Here is a 19,819-nt window from a genome sequence, read left to right as displayed (position 1 = left end):
CCAACTTTCAACCTAAGAAAAAAAGTATAAACAAATAAGATAATAATACATTATATTTTAAATTATATACAAAATTTAATAAATATACGACATTCCTAACCATACAAGTCAAACTTTTTAACTAATATATATATATATATATATATATATATATATATATATATATATATATATATATATGCTTAATTTCAAAGTATCTAGATTGTCGGGTCGTGAACTATGGTTAATTTGGATATATATATATATATATATGTGTGAGAGTAAATGGATATTTGAGTCTGTTCATAAGTTGATCTGCCCATAAATTTGAAACGGTTAAATTAAATAAAATAAAATAAAATATGATATGATATATATAAGTTTAAAAATTAAATCATAAAAAAATAAGTACAACTCTCTAACCAACTAAGCTAATAAGACTTTATATTTTAAATTTAACACAAAATTTGATGAACATATTACATTTTTAACTAATATTGTTAGATTAAGTTAAATAAAGAAAAAGGGAAAATTAATTAGAAGAGAAATAATTAATTAAGTTGAAATAAGAAAAATGTTTTAATTAATTAAAATGAACTTAGGTGAATAAAAATAAGTTTAATCAATACGACATAGTTTTGATGATGAATTAATAAGTGAATAAAACTAAATTGTGCAAATATTTTATGCACAGGTACAGCTCAATAGACGTTTTGCTTCAGTAGCAGTCTGAAGAAACGCGAGCAGACGCCTTTCTTCAGTAGCAGTCCGAAGAAGCGCGAGCACACGTCTTTCTTCAGCAGCAGTTTGAAGATGCGCGAACAGACGCCTTGCTTCAGCAGTAGTCTAAAGAAGCGCGAGCAGACGCATTGCTTCAGTAGCAGTCTGAAGAAGCGCGAGCAGACGCCTTGCTTCAGCAATAGTCTAAAGAAGCGTGAGCAAATGCCTTTCTTCAACAGTAGTCTGAAGAAGCACGAGCTGAAGCTTTTCTTCAGCAGTAGTCTGAAGAAGCGCGAGCAGTCGCCTTGCTTCACCAGTTGTCTGAAGAAGCGTCCACTTATCTGCATAGGTCATCAGCATATCGAACAACAATGTTCGTTATCAGTAATTTGCCAAGTAAGCTTAATATGCCAAACTGTATAACTGCCACGTACTCAATTATTCCCTAGTATGCGTTGTACCTTCTAGTACACCACGTTCTACCGAATATTCTGTAGTACAATCTGGTACGTCACAATCTAACGAATATATTCTTGCGTACGATCCCGTACACCTGACGACATCTAACGGTAAAATGACACGTATCCAAGAAACATATTCGACCGTTACTATGATCCAAGATAAAAGGCATCAAAGACGGTGAATCTCTCCGATTCTCTAATCTTCTGTACACTCTCTAGCTCATCTTTTTTAAGTGTATTCTATAATTCACTAAGTTCAGTTGAGAAATAATTTATTGTTCTACTTGAGTGTATTTTCAGTATTGTAAGTTGAACAGAACGTTGTCTGTTCAACAAAGTGATAGATAGGAGTTCAAAAACAAACAGTTCTTAAGTCTTGTATTTTGTCTAAGTTTGTGTAGTCGCTATATGAATCAAAGTCTTTTAGTGAAAATCCTTCTAGAAAAAGAAGAACGGGTGATGTAGGAGTTTTATCTTCGAACATCCATAAAACTCTTGTGTTATTTTATTTCTTCTTCTCACAATCATTTATTTGCCGCTTCAAATCTAGTAAGCATTTCCGCCCTTGAATCCGATCAAAGGTTTGCGACGATTTGTGAAAAATATAAACAAATTTTCATCTCTAACATGATTAAAATCAAATTAAAAGTAATTATTAGTACAATAATATTCAACCCCCTTCTATTGATATCACCGATCCTAATAAATATATATATAATAATGCTTAATTTTAATTTTGTTTTAACATAACAAAACAAGTACAACCATTTAACCAACTAAGCTATTAAGACTTTATATACGAATGATTTTTTTGTTAATTGTAGTTGAATAAGATATGAAACAGGTTGCTTTCGGCCAAATATGTATCAAAAATCCGAGAGAAAAGATTATCAGCAACGACGAATGGAGATCTATTTTCGCTGATACAGTTAACTATCAACATCGATGAATGGGGATTTCCCGTCGCTGATAGTTAACAATATCAGCGACGACACTGCACTGTGGCTAAAAGTCATTGTCTTTTAGCGATGACATTTTAAACGACGTATGACGACATTTTTATTCGTCGCCATTATATTTATTAGCTACGGCATTAAGACTTTTAGTGACGGTTTCTGTCTTCGTCGCCATTATATTTATTAGCTACGGCATTAAGACTTTTAGCGACGGTTTCTGTCTTCTCTAATGATGCATTTTCCACTAGTGTGCGTATATGTATATATATATATATATATATATATATATATTAATGTTTAATTTCAAAGTATTCGGGTGGAAAATTATGGTTAATTTAGATATATATGTAAAAGTAAATTGATACTTAGGTCGGATTGTGGGTTGACCCCCCATAAACTTAAAATGGTTAAAAATAAAATTAAAAACATTATATTTATGTTTAAAAATAGCAACATAACAAAACAAGTACAATTATTAACCAACTAGGCTAATAAGACTTTAAATTTTAAATTATATACAAAATTTGATTAAAATGCAACATTTCTAACCAAATACGTTAAAATTTTTAACTAATTATATATATATATATATATAATAATAATACTAAATATCATAGTGTTCGGATTGTCAAGTCGATAATTGTGGTTAATTTAGATATCTTTGTGAGAGTAAATTGATATTTTAGTCGGATTATGGGTTGACCCACCCATAAACTTAAAACGGTTAAAATAAAAATAAAAAATGTTATATGTATATTTAGAACTTTCAAATTAACACGACAAGTGCAACCATTTAACCAACTAAAATAATAATACTTTATATTTTAAATTTAATACAAAATTTGATAAATGTGCAACATTCCTAACAATGTAAATTTAACTTTTTAACTAATATATATATATATAATAATAATTCTTATATTCGATGTGTCTAGATTTCCGGGTCGAGAGATGTGATTAATTTAGATATATATGTGAGAGTATATGAATATTTGGGTCGGGTCGTGAGTTGACCCCCATAAATTTGAAACGATTAAATTAAAATAAAAAATTAAATTATAATAAAAAATTAAATTAAATATGCTATACATAAATTTCAAACTTGTAACATTATAAAAAACAAGTACAACCTTTAAACTAATATAATAAAACTTTATATTTTAAATTCTAAAAGTCTAATGGCGATAGCTTATATGCAAATGTTTTCTATTGTTTCTTTGGAGCCTGCCTATGTCTACAATACTTGGAGAGAAAGAAATACAAAAATTCATAACACGAATAAGAGAATCGAAAGAAAAATTAAGATGATATTGTTTTTAATGGCAATGCTCTCATACATATATGGAAGGAAATTTTGATTAATGAAAATAATGGGAACTCCTGTCAAAGATGGAATATCCCTTATAAAATTATTACAAGGAAATGAATGTTCAAATAGTTATTGTTTGATGACTTATTTGTAATTCGATTGTTTGTTGTTTTGTTTGTTCTGTAATTCAGTTGTTTGAAACTCAGTTGGTATTTTTAACAAAAGTAGAGCATGTCAGCTTTATTTCTTGAAACTCATTTCCTTCTTTTTTGGTTTTTAATGAAATAGTAATAAGCCGTTTCCTCCCACCAAAAAATTGATGAACGTATTACATTTTTAACTAATATATAATCCTTAATTTTAATGTATTCAGATTGTTGGGTTGAGAGTTGTGATTAATTCAGATATATATGTGAGAGTAAATAGATATTTGAGTTGAGTCATGAGTTGACCCGTCCATAAATTTGAAACGATTAAATTAAAAAATTAAATTAAATATGGTATATATAAGTTTCAAACTTGTAATATAACAAAAATAAGTATAACTCTTTATCCAACTAAGCTAATAAGACTTTATATTTTTAATTCAACATAAAATTTGATAAACGTATTATATTACTAAGAATATATATTCAACATTTTAACTATCAAGTTTGCAATAATTCATACGTAAATTTAATATAAAGTTTAATAAATGAAACTAATTAATCTAATAATGATTTTTATTTAAATTATTTAAAATTTAATAAATGGACGTCATTGAATTTGCATTAATTTCATATAAATTATGTCAGACTTTTTATTAATTTTTAATATATTTAAATAAAAAATAATTATATTTTTGATTATTTTCTCTCTTTTATGAGTTTATATAATATATATATATATATGAATAATGATTTGGGGGGCGAGGGTGGGGCTCAGATCATAAAGCGAATCTATGTGGCATTGCCACGCTGGATTTTTTGAATTTAAAAAAAAAATTAAATAGCTTTAATCTGTGACTCTGCCCTAGATTGAATTAAATTGCTTCTCTCTCATTACTCTCTCTTCTCGCTCCTTCCTGTGTAAACCCTAGTCGAGTCGTCAGTCTAACCATTGTTTTTCTCTCATTACTCTCTCTTCTTGCTCCATCCTGTGTAAACCCTAGTCAAGCCGTGAGGTATTTCTTGTCTCGCCGTGGAAGCGCTCAACCCTTTCCATCAATCTCTTCTTGCCGCCACTTGTTATCCGTCTCGCTGTGGAAGCCCCTCGCCTCCTAATATTTCCCCCACCTCGCCTCCTCTTGTATTCCCGCCGTACGTATTCTCCAATATCCAATCGCTTCTTGCTATCTATTCTCTAAGATTAATGGATTCTCCTACCAATATCAACATCCCATCTACCGTCCCCCCTAATTCCGACATTGTAACGACTCTGAATGCACGAAAGAGGAAGACCACCCCGAAGACACGAAAGAGGAAGACCAACGATGTTGACAACCAAGATTTTGGAAGGTAAGTTATCTTTTACGTGTTATATTTCGTAATAACTAGTTATATTGAGCGTAAAATATAGTTATATAAAACGTACTAAGTAGTTATATGAAGCGTAATTAGTAATTATATGAAGTGTAATAAGTGGTTGTATGGATAAGTAATTGGTAGTTATATGTTTAAGTGGTAGATATATAAAGCTTAAGTACTAGATATATGTAGCGTAATTGGATGATATATGTAGCGTAATTGGTAGATATATGAAGAAGTGGTAGATATATGATGCTTATGTTGTATATATATGGAGCTTTAGTGGTAGATATATGGAGCTTAAGTGGTAGATATATGGAGTTTTAGTGGTACATATATGGAGCGTAATTGGTAGATATATGAAGAAGTGGTAGATATATGATGCTTAAGTGGTAGATATATGAAGCTTAAGTGGTGGATATATGGAGCTTAAGTGGTAGATATATAATGCTTATGTGGTAGATATATAATGCTTATATATATATATATGGACCTTCCTGTTGAATATATCTTGTGTGTATTACTTAGTTATATTTTTTTGTTTGCGTGCAGATTTTTCTTCTGATTGCTAGACTTAACCATTTTTACGTCGTTGTTTTCAACCTCATTCGAGGCAATAGGAATTGTAAATACAAAGTGGAAATCATAGACAATTGGTGTCTCCTAAAAGGTATAAAATTTGAAGATAAGTACAAAACACTTGACCTCATTATCGAGCGGTTTGCTCAATTTATTCGTTCAAAGGGGTGAACCAATACCGACATTCTCCCCCACATTGAAGCCTGCATTGTTGAAATTGAAGTGGCAGGATACTATAGACGCAACTGATTGTTGAATTTTTACCATGAGGCACATGGAGACTTACAATGGCGAATTGAAAAAAATGGAATTTATAGGAGAATCCGAAAGATGCTCTAATAATATGCATGGGATGAGAATTCATTACATCACCAAATTGTTAAAATCCCGCATCAACACTTACGACAATGAACGAGCCATTTTGAATTTATACCTTCTAAGTCCTAGTTAAATTGTTTAAAATATTTATGCTTAATAAAGCTAAAAGAAACTTAATATAATGCTGAATTATGCTCTATAGTTTATTGTTTGTGGTATCATAGTCAGATCATTTATTTGAGATCTATATAATGTGGCAATAAATTCAATATAACGAAGCAACAAGTACAATATAACGAGTCAATGATCTCAATATAACGAAGCAACAAGTATAATATAACGAGTCAATTAGCTAAATATAATGAGATAATACATCAATATAACTAGGCAATGAACTCTATATAACGAGTCAATGATCTCAATATAATGCTGAAATAAGCTCAATATAACTGCTATAACATAAACACATGATAATATAACTACAATATTGTGGTAAAAGAGAATTGAGTGGAGACTATTGTTTGTGGTATAGTAGTTGGGTCATTGAATTGTTGCGCATCTGTTGGTTCATCCCGCATTTTTTTCTATAACAAAATTTAACAAGGCAATTAGTTAAATATATTACATCAATATAACTAGGCAATGAGCTCTATATAACGAGTAAATGAATTCAATATAACAATGCAACTAACACAATATAACGAGTCAATGAGGTAAAACTAACATTTGTTGAATGTTTGGACCTGTTAATTACTTTTTCTACGGCAGATAATTTTCGTTTCGTTGGTGGCCTACCTCGAGCCCTCACTCTAACCGGAGAGTGAATTACTTTCTCGGTTGGAGGAGTAGTTGTTGTTGTGGAACTTGTAGATGCATTATCAAAATCCAACATCAACTTTTGAATCATGTCTTCCAAAAGTCTAGACGCAACTGAGGTTTAATCTTCAGATTGTGATGCAAGCTGTTGGAACAAATGCATCATTGGAGTTAGACTGTTATACCTTTTTCTTTGACTTTCAGACACATCAGAATCATAAATATTGGTGATGCTTTGATAACCTTGTTTCAAATCTTTGCGCCAACGGTCCGAGACATATCTCTCAGGCACTTGATTCACTTTCATTTAATTCCAATCTTCTCTTCACCTCCGGTTCAAGAACCTTGTGGGATATAAGATGTCTTGATTTCCCCGGGCTCATGGCATGGTTGTGCTCAAGGCAGACGTTGGTGATCTCGACTTCCCCATCGTTTCTAACAACAACATTAATCCTTGCTTTACAATTCGTCTTGATAGAGGGTTTGAGATGTAAAATATTTTTCCCCTTGATGTAAAAACACTATTTTTTGCACAAGCTAGCGAGAACCACTTATGTTTGTCATCCGGTCCATTTTTTGTTCCGAGCTTACTTATACCGAAACCAGTACCAAGGGAATAGGCCTTGTAATACAAACGAATCTCTATTTCGGATGGAAATATCATCCCAACAGTCGGGATTTCAATGACCGGAGCAGATTGAATTAGATGATCCATGCAACTGAACAATAACAGATTTGAATTAAATTAGAAGATTTGAATTAACAATAATATAACTGTGTATTGAGCTTAATATATCTCTGTATTTAGATAAATATAAAGGTTTAATGAGCTCAATATAAAGGTGTATATATTTGTGTATTGAATTCAATATAAAGGTGTATTGAGCTCAATATAACCGTGTATTTAGATCAATATATATGTGTATTGAGCTCAATATAACCATGTATTTATATTAATATATCTGCGTATTGAGCTCAATATATCCGTGTATTGAGCTCAATATATTCGTGTATTGAGATCAATATAAAGATGTATTGAGCTCAATATAACAATGTCAATATAAAGTTGTATTGATCTGAAGATAAAGTGAGGATAACGATTAAAGATAACGATGAAAAAATACAATATCAAAACATAGTAGTCATATGGAATTACCCAAACAATGTCAATATAAAGTTGTATTGATCTGAAAATAAAGTGAAGATAACGATTAAAGATAACGATGAAAAAACACAGTATCAAAACATAGTAGTCATATGGAGTTACCCGACCACCGTCGATATGGTTCTCCGGAATAGCCACCGTCGATATGGTTCTCCGGAGCAGCCACCGTCGAAATGTATTTATATCGAGTTATATCCTGGCCGCCGTCGATAAGGTTCTCTGGAAGAACCGAATCTGTTCTAAGGTTTACAAGAAATTGGTTGTCTCGGAGAGGATAGAGAAAAGAGAGAAAAGAGAAGATACAGTCTGGCAAGAGAGAGAAAAGAGAGAAAGTGGTTCCGTGCGCTTACATTTCTTTTTTATATATTTTTTTTACAGCATGACAAAACACACATAGCAGCCACAGAGGATTCGCTGTATGGTCGGAGGTAGGGGTGAGCATAATATGGGTTTACCCAAACCCAACCCTAACCCAAACCCAAAATATTAATTTGGGTTGGTTAATATGGGTTGGGTTGAGTATGGGTTGGGTTGAGTATGGGTTGAGTTTAATTTGGGTTGGGTTAGGGTTACCCAAATTACCCAAATTATATAAATTTAGTTTAATTCTCTATTATTAATCCAATATAAACTAATCATCTTCCAACTTTAAGTCGAACACGTTTTTGACATATTTAACATATTTTTCATACGTTTAACACGTTTTGCACACATTTAACACGTTTTTAATATTTTTAACACGTTTCACTTATAACATGTTTTTCACATGTTTAACACGTTTTTCACACGTTTAACATGTTTTTCATACGTTTAATACGTTTTTCACACGTTTTCACATTTTTGACACGTTTTCACGTTTTTGACACGTTTAACACGTTTTCACGTTTTTGACATGTTTTCACGTTTTTGACACGTTTAACACGTTTTTGACATGTTTAACACATTTTCACACTAATAACACGTTTTTCACGTTTTTGTCACGTTGAACACGTTTTTGACATGTTTAATACGTTTAACACGTTTTTGACAAGTTTAACACGTTTTTTACGTTTTTGCACGTTTAACACGTTTTTAACATATTTAACACGTTAACACGTTTTTGATGAGTTTAACACGATTTTCACGTTTTTGGCACGTTTAACACGTTTTAAACATATTTAACATGTTTTTGATAAGTTTAACACGGTTTTCATGTTTTTGGCACGTTTAACACGTTTTTGGCACGTTTAACACGTTTTTGGCACGTTTAACACGTTTTTGATATGTTTAACACGTTTTTCACACGTTTAACACGTTTTTAATATTTTTATCACGTTTTCACACTTAAAACATGTTTTTCACACGTTTAAAACGTGTTATGTTTTTGGCACGTTTAACAAGTTTTTAACATGTTTAACACGTTTTCATACTAATAACACGTTTTGTCATGTTTAACACGTTTTTGACATGTTTAATACGTTTAACGCGTTTTTGACAAATACAACACGTTTTTTTACGATTTTGGCACGTTTAACACGTTTTTAACATAACTAACACGTTAACATGTTTTTGATAAGTTTAACACGGTTTTCACGTTTTTGGCACGTTTAATACGTTTTTAACATTTTAACACGTTTTTGATATGTTTAACACTTTTTTCGCACGTTTAACACGTGTTTCACACATTTAATATGTTTTTCACGTTTTTGGCATGTTAAACACGTTTTTGATATATTTGACACGTTTTTCACACTTTAACACGTTTTTCACACTTTAACACGTTTTTCACATTTTAGTACGTTTAATACCTTTTTGACATGTTTAACATGTTTTTCACATTCTTAACACGTTTAACATGTTTATAACATGTTTAATACGTTTGTAACATGTTTAACACATTTTTCATGTTTTTGGCACGTTTAACACGTTTTTTACATTTTATTACGTTTTATACATTTAACATATTTTTGAGATGTTTAACATATTTTTTTGCACGTTAACACGTTTTGATAAGTTTTAACACGTTTTGTCACGTTTAACACATTTTTGGCATTTTTGGCACGTTTAATATGTTTTTCATACGTTTGACATTAAACGTGTGAAAACGTATTAAACGTGTCAAAACGTGTTAAACGTATCAAAATGTGCCAAAAATGAGGACAACGTGTTAAACGTGTCAAAAACGTGGAATATGTGTCAAAACGTGTTAAACGTGCCAAAAACGTGAAAAACATGTGAAAACATGTTAAACATGTGAAAACATGTTAAACATGTTACAAACGTGTTAAACGTGTTAAACGTGTTAATAATGTGAAAAACGTGAAAAACGTGAAAAACATGTTAAACATGTCAAAACGTGTTAAACGTGTCAAAAACGTGAAAAATGTGTCAAAATGTGTTAGATGTGTCGTAATCGTGAAAAATGTGTCAAACGTGTTAAAAACGTGTTAAACATGTCAAAACATGAAAATAGTGTCCAACGTGTCAAATTTGTTAAACGTGTTGAATGTGTGAAAAACGTATTAAACGTGTCGAAAACGTATTAAACGTGTCGAAAATGTGAAAAACGTGTCAAAAACGTGTTAAACGTGTCAAAACGTGTTAAACGTGCCAAACGTGTTAAACGTGCCAAAAATGTGAAAAACAGGTGAAACGTGTCGAAAACGTGTTAAACGTGTCAAAAACGTGGAAAACGTGTCAAAACGTGCCAAAAACGTGAAAAATGTGTGAAACGTGTCAAAAATGTGAAAAATATGTTAAACGTGTCAAAACGTGTTAAACGTGTTAAAACGTGTCAGACGTGCCAAAAATGTGTCAAAATGTGTTAAACGTGTCGAAAACGTGAAAAAACGTGTCAAAACGTGTCAAACGTGTCAAACGTATCAAAAACGTGTTAAACGTGTTAAAAACGTGTTAAACATGCCAAAAACATGAAAAACGTGTTCAACGTGTCAAAAATGTGTTAAATGTGCCAAAAACGTGTTAAACGTGTCAAAAACGTGTTAAACGTGTGAAAAACGTATTAAAAATGTCAAAAACGTGAAAAACGTGTTTAACGAATAAAAATGTGTTAAATGAGTCAAATACATGTTAAATAAAAAAAAAAATAATAATTTGGGTTACCCAACCCATACTCAACCCAACCCATACCCAACCCATATTAGTAAATAATATGGGTTGAATTATGGGTTGGGTAAATTTAATTTGGATTGAATATGGGTTGGGTAATACGGGTTGGGTTTACCCGTTTGCTCACCCCTAGTCGGAGGCCCATCATCGGCCTCCCTATCACTACTCTCTATATATATAATTATAAATTAAATTCAACCATCACAAATCAATAGTGCTATAGTCAAGTGTTCACATTCACAAAAATTGGAATCATATCTAATACAATTTAGATTGTGTATTAAATAATTTTTTAATTATACATTTTTATCATTAATATTAAATCAAAAATATATCTTTTCAAATTATAAAATAAATAAATTAATTATATTCGTTTTTTTTTAAGTTAGTTGTTAGTTAGTTTTTTAATTATTTAGTTCTCTAGTTAAAAATTCTATTATCCTTATAAATAATAATTAATTATAAATATTATAAATTCAATTTATTTTTCATTCAAAACTTAATCAAATAATACATATTTATTTTTACATGATCAGTTCTAAAATCAAACTAATAATAAAAAAATTCATTAAATTATTTTGTGTTTTACACCAAACCTATAAGCTTTTGCTGTCTGTATAACCTATTTATATTAAAGTAAATACAAAAACATAATAAAAAACAATAAACTTCAAAAATAAAAGAATGAAAAATAAATTTAGCCACTAGCCAAGTAATTTTATATCATAAAATGTACAAACAATTATGTCATTCTAATATGAGGTAAAAAATAAATAATTAGAGATGATATAGGAAGAGAAAAAGAAGTTTAAAAGTTTAAGTGATTGATAATATAATATAATTTCTTTAATTTAAATTTATTAATTTCTTTATATTAAATAATTAAAAATATTTTTAATACATAATGTTTTTAAATATTATAAATAAATTTAATAAACAAATTATGATTAAACATTATTTGTTTTTCTTTTTAAAAATCAGATGAAACAGTCAAAATCTCAATCTTTTCTTTAGAAAAAGAAAAAAACAAATTGTGTTAAGTCTCACTCTGGAAGTTCCGCCGTCTCTTGTTTTACACAAACAACACCTTGTTAGCATCGCTCCTTCTTATCAAACTCTCTTTTCTAAGCTTTCTAACTCAGTCTGACGAAGCTTCAATGGCTTCCTCAACTCTCTCTAACTCCCTATTCTCCACCCTCACTTTTCAATCCTCTCATTCACGTTCGGCGCTGAACACTGACTGCATTTCCAGATCTCTCGTCTTCTTCTGTAACCAATCAAAGAAGAGACCAAGTTGCCTCATTGTCAATTGTTCAAAGGATAATAATGTGGGGGAAAATGTCCCCATTGAATTAAGTAAGCCTTTTGATTTCCATTTCATCTTCTTTTTCTTTCCTTTCTAAATTTGTCAATTTTGATGTGGCAGAGTACCCTGCATTTCCTACCGTGATGGATATAAATCAGATTAGAGATATTTTACCCCATAGGTGAGTTTGTATTGTATTGAGCAGACTTGGAAAGTAAAAAAATTTAGTATAAACATGTCTGCTCCTTTTCAGATTTCCATTTCTTTTGGTGGATAGAGTAATTGAATACAATCCTGGCGTATCCGCCGTTGCCATTAAGAATGTGACTATCAATGACAACTTTTTCCCCGGTCATTTCCCTGAGAGGCCAATAATGCCTGGTGTTCTTATGGTTGAGGTAAATGCTTTCTTATTCATTTTCTTACATTTTTGGTTTTTGATATTGGTTATGATGATATTGACGTGTTGGGGCCCTAGGATTCAAAAGTCAAAACCCATAAACCACACAAACCAAGTCATGATACAAACTGTCATAATTAAGGTAATAAGAGCGACCATAAAACATAAAAGAAGCAACAAACTAGACAGTCAAAAATCGAAGCACATTGAACGAGATTAAATCAATATGGATGGATCTGAGCTCTTTTCGTGGCATGATCAGTGAAATCAGTCTTGACTCTCCTGGACCACAATAAAGTATTTGAGTTTCCCCTTTACCTTTCATTTTGCTTCTTTCTTTTTTTTCTTCTCCTTACTTCTATCTGAACCATCAACAACTTTCTCAATCCTATTCAGTTGTATCTTGTCAACCTCAGTGTATTTTCCATGTTTTTTCTTAAAAATGTCTCTCATCGACAGAAGTTTACCCATGCCAATATTACTTAGTATTGGTCCCTCGGAATTGTTGACTTTAGCTAATATAATACTTAGTATTGGTTTCCTTATGGTGGAATAAATTGAATCTTGCCTTCTTGTTACACAACATATCACTTCATCTAAATATTAAGTGCTCAAATGATTCTCCTTTAAAAAAATCTTTTTTTATTTATTAAGAAAACACCTTCCTCAAACAAGCTCCAATTTATTTTATAAATGTATTGCTCTACAATAAATCTGAACTTGTTTCAAGATCTTGTTATGAGAACTGCAATGAGTTCATTGACAAGCTCCAACTCTAACCATAAGATTGTTGGAGAATGTTTGAGTCTACATATATGCTATTACTAGCTGAAAGTGATGCTTTTGAGAGACAATAACTGCACTGGTCTGTCAAACTTCAGTTCAAAAGCACAAATCTTATCATATGAAGCAGTAGTAGTTTATATTAACAATTGAACTAAGAATGTGTATAAGAAGACCTATATCTTTGTCCGTTGTCTTTGGTTTAGGGGTTGGCAGAGTCAAGGCCTAGGTAACTTAAGAAAGTTTGATGGCACAATCATAGATGCCTTCTCCACAACTACAGATACAAGTTGTTGAAAGATTCCATTTAGTCCAAAATCACCATGAGGGTGGAACCTCTTCTATTATAGCCACTCTTCTATTATAGCCACATTTAGGGGTCTAAGTCAAACGGTCAAACCGCCCAATCCCTTAAAACCGAACGCAACAAACAAATAAAAAAATATTGATTAATTAGGGTATGTTGTGCTAGCTTTGTCACAAATATATATACATATATATAACATATATATACAGATATATATACATATGTATATGTACATATACATATGTATATGTACATATACATATGTATATGTACATATACATATGTATATATATATAACCATAGTTAATTCTGTGTTCTAAACCGTCTAACCACCCAATGCAGTTGGCCGCCATTTAGAACACTAATCTTATTATTAAAATGACAATCAAATTTGATAGATCATTGTGATTTTTTTACAAAATAGGATAAATATAGATTTTTTTGGGATAATGATCTAGCTGTGAAAACGTACTAAAACAGTCCAAAATATTGATATATGTTCACAAGCTGACAACTTATTACATTTTGAGCATATTAATATATAATGACTCATTGTTTAATAATATAATATTTTTTAGTTTAGTCGTCATAGATTTGTTAATGATCAATGATTATAACCAACCAATCACCAAACTGATCCTGTATCCAAACAAACCGAACCCACCAGTCAACCTATTCACCTAGCCACTATGACTAAACCGATCGAACCAAACTACTTATTATAGACATTACAGGTCCATTGTCACAACTTAAGTTCATCCTAGTTTTATAGCCCATATGGTCTCCCCCTATTCCATCTTCAACAGAAACACAAGGAGATTAGTAGCAATATTTTTCAGAATTAAATCTCCCTAAATCAAGCTTCTCAAATTCCTAAAGTTTAGCCTCTTCAGTTTTTCAATCTTCGTATTAATATGTTGCATTCATTTAGCAAAATAACAATTCATCCCAGGGCAATGTTGAGCATAGGGTTTATCTTTCACAACATATTTGATTTTCTTTCTCACTTCTATCCACTATGACCCAATGCTTTTTTTTCTTTTCCGAAAGTAGGCATGCAATATGATAATTAAATAATGACATTCTTTTATGAAATCTAGGCACTGGCCCAGGTTGGTGGCATCGTCATGTTACAGCCAGAAGTAGGAGGATCCCGTAATAATTTCTTCTTTGCGGGAATTGACAAAGTTAGATTCAGAAGACCGGTAATAGCAGGGGATACCTTAGTAATGAGAATGACACTAATCAAGCTGCAGAAGAGGTTTGGAATAGCGAAGATGGAAGGTAAGGCTTATGTGGGTGGTGAAGTGGTCTGTGAAGGTGAGTTCTTGATGGCCATGGGCAGCAGCAGTGAATGATATGTTCCAACATTTTCCATATTATCATTTTCTTTCTTGTTTTCCTTTAGTAGTTTTCAATAGCGTTTGCAACATGGACACATTGAAGAGTTCGGAATTGCTATGTACTATTTATCTTCAAATTGAAATAACATTTTAAAAACCTTAAGTTGGATCTTGATTCCAATGAACCCTACCAATTTAGTATGAAAAAGATACATTTTGTTTAATAAATAAGTGTTGTTGGATAAGATTAAATTTTGTTTGGTACATGAAGGATTGTTGGTTGTAATTGTGTTTCTATTCGAAACAGATTCCCACTAAGGTGAAGGGGTCATGACATTTGACTTTCATGCTAGTTTACTCTATAATTAGATATGATTTTCATGAAAACAGAAAAGATAACTAAGGCTTTGGTTATAGGAGAATTGACTCCGGTATAGTTTATTTCATGGGTTGTTCGAACTCTTGATATAAAAATAATTGAAATGAAATTAGACAAATTATTTTATAATATGCAATTCCTACTTTAACCCATATAAACGAACTTGGCTTAAGGTCAAATATATTTATGTACATAAAATATTCTATCTAAATCTATTAACTTATCAACAATGTGTCATATTTAAAAAAAATTAAAAAAAAACATATATAAATAACTTTTTTGACATATGTGTTTAGTGGCATAAATCTTTTTATTATTATAATTGTCATCTAGCCTAGGGAAAATAAGTCGAGCCGTTCGTGAGCTATTCGGTCAAAACTCGACTTAGCTTAACTTTGACTAAGTCGAGCTCGAACCGTCTTGTTTAATATTTGAGTCAAACTTGAGCTTATATAATACTTGCTCAATGTCTTATCAAGTTTGTTCGAGCCTGATAATGATAATATATAATATATTTCTTATTTTTATTTTAATATTAAAATTTAAAATTTAACAAATATTTCTTTACACTATCTCTCTTCAAAGTCCATTCGTCTGACCCACAATTCACAACATTATATTTTATTGTCTAAAAGTTAAAAAACAAAACATTAATTATGCAACATCATATTCTACACAATTCTTCCTTTTCACCATTTCTCTTAGTAAGTTGCTTCATTTCTTTCTATTATCTCTTAAATACACTATTTATTTCACTCATTCATAAAAAATTGCTTCATTTATTCACATTATCTTTCAAATATTCACAAGTGTGGTATTCTTTTAAGCATTTTTATACCATTTACACATAAATTAAAATATATTTTCACTTCTACTATCGGCTATTGCTTTTATTTTTAGATTTACTTTAATATTTTTTGTTGTAAGAAAATTCGGCGCCAAATAAAGAAATGAACTTTGAATAATTATAATTATTTCATATTTTTATTTTAAAATATAAATTTTAAATGTTGAATAAGTATGGAAATTTGATATTTTCATTTTGAAAAATAAATTTTGTTTTAAATTCGAGTTTAAAAATTTAATTTTAGTCCAAGTTTTTGAGTCGAGCCGAGTTTTAGATAAATAGTCGAGTCGAGCTACGAGTCGAGTTGAGCTTGACTCTTTGCTGCCCAAATCTAGACTCATCCACGTTTGTTTTAAATTTTTTTAATTTAAAGGAAATAAAAATGGATAATAGGTATATTGCTCTATATACGTTTAACTTATAAGTTTTAAATATTTCTCTATACATATTATTGTTTGAAATTACTCCTTCTACATTTATTTTTGTGTGAAATAACTCAAAACATTTATTTTTGTTTAAAATAGTTAAAATCTTTCAAGTAATACAAAATAAAAAACATAACTTCTAGTATGAATAATTCTTATTCTATGGTCGAAATTTGAACCTTCTTAATAAATAATTTAAAATTATTGATCGCATAAAGTTCTAATTAGGCTGTGTTTCTTAGATTTGGATTAGAGCTTAGTTTGTGTAATAAACTCATTTGTCTTCAAATAAAATTAATTCATTCTCACTCTCAATTAATTATGACTTTATTTTAAATGATGTAAGTGATGTCTAGCTGACCGATTTAAATATATCATGAGTTTTGTATTACAATATCGGTAAACACTAATATTTTACAAACCCAATTTTTGAATTTTAAAATATTTATTTTGAATAAAAAAATTCAAATAATTAAAACAAAGGCCAAAACCTAATTAAGTAATTAATTGGATTTATTATTGTAATAATTAAATCTTAATTAATTAAAGATAGTGACAAAAAAAGTAAAAACCATAATTTAAATAAATGTTTATAAGCATTAAAATTATACACACCCAATTTAAAAATTTAAAAATAATTATTTGGATTATTTTTGAATAAATAAATCAAAATAATTAACCCTAAGGCACAAAAATATAATTAAAAAAATTAATTAGATTAATTATTATGATACTTAAATCTTAATTAATTAAAGGTAATGGCCAAATAAAATAATTTGGGATAAATGTTATACCAATTTTACCTTAAATTAATTTTAGAAAAATCAAAAAAATTAAAATAAATAATTTAGAATAATGTTGTATTTATTTCATCCCAAATAAATTATTTATTTAACCCAAAAATATTAAAAAAATAAAAAAATTTGGCAAAATATTTTTTATAATTATTTTAAATATTTTGTGTATTTTAAAGATTTAAAAATAAAACCAAAAGGGTGAAAGAAAAATTAATTTCAAACAAACCCTTAAAATTTTAAATAAAAAATAAAATTCGTAATCGGGTGTAGCCAAAGTTCGGAAAAATTTCTACAGCCAAAACTGCGACCATCAGATGAGTGCTAGAAATTCATCCAACGCCCAGGAGTCTCCCGCTGCAGCAAAAGGAACGCGCATCCGCGAAGCACACGATCAACTAACATGCGCTCCAACGCGGTTAGCTGAAAAACAATGGAATGCGGACAAAACGTTCTGTGTCCACCTTTCGCTCAAAACAATGCTGTTTTGCTTGGGATCTTCATCTTCATCGCAACGCCAGGAGGATAGACATCCACATCCATCTTTAATTTTTCAAAGATGGAACTCAGTCATTTCTGTATAGTTTGACTATATTCAAAACCTGAAATGATCACCCTACTTCAGTCATCATTTCCACTACATCTATGTGCATCATTGATGCCTATTCCGACAACTAGTCAGAAGAACAACTAAAACACCATGAATGGTGTTTGAATGATTCAAGCCCACTTGCTTCTTCAACTGATTTCGGGAGACTATAAATAGCCTCCTTTGATGGTACCAAAATCAAAGATAACATCTCAAGCCTCAAACCAAATGTTTCAGAAAATAGGCCAGTGAAACCTTATTCTAAGATTCAGGCATCCCCAAAGCTCCTTAAGGTCTAAGAAGTGTTTTCCAACACTTGATAAGCTTCAATCATCCTTTAATTCATACTTCCAATTTAAAATTAAAATTTGTAAATATCAGTTTTCATAAGCTTATAGTATGCGGTTCTTGAATTTTTTGATTGGAAATCAATCATAGGATTATTTAAAAGCTTTATGTTAAGGTTAGAATCGATCAATCAACCATAAACCGAAAAACCCAAATTTAAAATTGGAAAAATCTAAAATTGGGTTTTATGTTCGTAAGCTAATCACCAAGAATAATTGTGTTTGATTAAAATCAAAATTTTCAAAATAAATGAAAATTTTAAGTTTTTGAATTGGTCTAAATGAACAGCCAATGTTCATATTTTGATACGAATTAATCATAAGAAGTATAAAGAAACTATTAACAAGCTCCTTACACTTCATTACAACTTAAAAACCAAAAACCGATTTTGGTCCATAATCTATTTTGAATGAATTGTGTTGGAAAAAAGTAAAAATAAAGTAAAGAAAAGAGTTAATTAAGTAAGAAGTAATTAACTTAGAAATAAACAAAGTTATGAAACATTAAACAACAGAATTCTGATTATGTTTAGAATGAAATTTTGATGACATTTAACTATGAATAAAGCTAAGTTATTTATTTGTTTTTGTGTAGATGCATTAAACTATGCTAACTTAGACGTAGTCTAAGTATGCTAATTAGACGAAATCTAACTCCATTAGTCTTGGTCTAATGGGATGCGAAGTTAGACGAGGACGTCTAACTCCATTAGACTTGGTTAAATGAGATGCAAAGTTAGACGTGGTAGTCTAACTCTATTAGACTTAGTCAAATGGATGCGTAGATAGACGAGGACGTCTAACTCCATTAGACTTGGTCTAATGGGATGTGTAGTTAGACGAGGACGTCTAACTCCATTAGATTTGGTCTAATGGAATGCGTAGTTAGACGAGGACATCTAACTCCATTAGACTTGTTCTAATGGGATGCGTAGTGAGACGAAGACATCTAACTCCATTAGACTTGGTCTAATGGGATGCGTAGTTAGACGATGACGTCTAACTCCATTAGACTTGGTCTAATGGGATGCGAAGTTAGACGTGGTAGTCTAACTCCATTAGACTTGGTCTAATGTGATGCGTAGTTAGACGAGGATGTCTAATTCCATTAGACTTTGTCTAATGTGATGCGTAGTTAGACGAGGATATCTAACTCCATTAGACTTGGTCTAATGGGACGCGAAGTTAGACAAGAACGTCTAACTCCATTAGACTTGGTCTAATGGGATGCGCAGTTAAACGAGGACGTCTAACTCCCTTAGACTTGGTCTAATGGAGCACGTCTAATGCCTTGCTTTAGCAGCCGTCTGAAGAAAGCATACGTCTAACCACGATCAACTAGCTGTCTGCTACTCCTACTCCACTCACTTCTGTGTAGTTTAA

The 19,819-nt window shown here is 30.7% G+C and overlaps 1 protein-coding gene across 1 annotated transcript; it reads left to right on the top strand.

Annotated features, from left to right (window-relative positions):
• The first annotated feature begins 11,970 nt into the window (after window positions 1-11,970).
• LOC124939935 (3-hydroxyacyl-[acyl-carrier-protein] dehydratase FabZ-like) lies at window positions 11,971-15,283 on the top strand. The gene is made up of 4 exons (XM_047480397.1): window positions 11,971-12,272; window positions 12,343-12,403; window positions 12,476-12,620; window positions 14,813-15,283. Exons 1-4 carry the CDS (start codon window positions 12,074-12,076, stop codon window positions 15,068-15,070), a joined length of 663 nt encoding a protein of 220 aa, XP_047336353.1. The 5' UTR covers window positions 11,971-12,073; the 3' UTR covers window positions 15,071-15,283.
• Window positions 15,284-19,819: the final 4,536 nt, after the last annotated feature.

The sequence above is a fragment of the Impatiens glandulifera genome, chromosome 5 (genome assembly GCF_907164915.1).
Source record: "Impatiens glandulifera chromosome 5, dImpGla2.1, whole genome shotgun sequence".
NCBI lineage: Eukaryota > Viridiplantae > Streptophyta > Magnoliopsida > Ericales > Balsaminaceae > Impatiens > Impatiens glandulifera.
The sequence above is the reverse complement of the archived record's forward strand: the minus strand, read 5'-3'. Positions and strand labels throughout refer to the sequence as shown.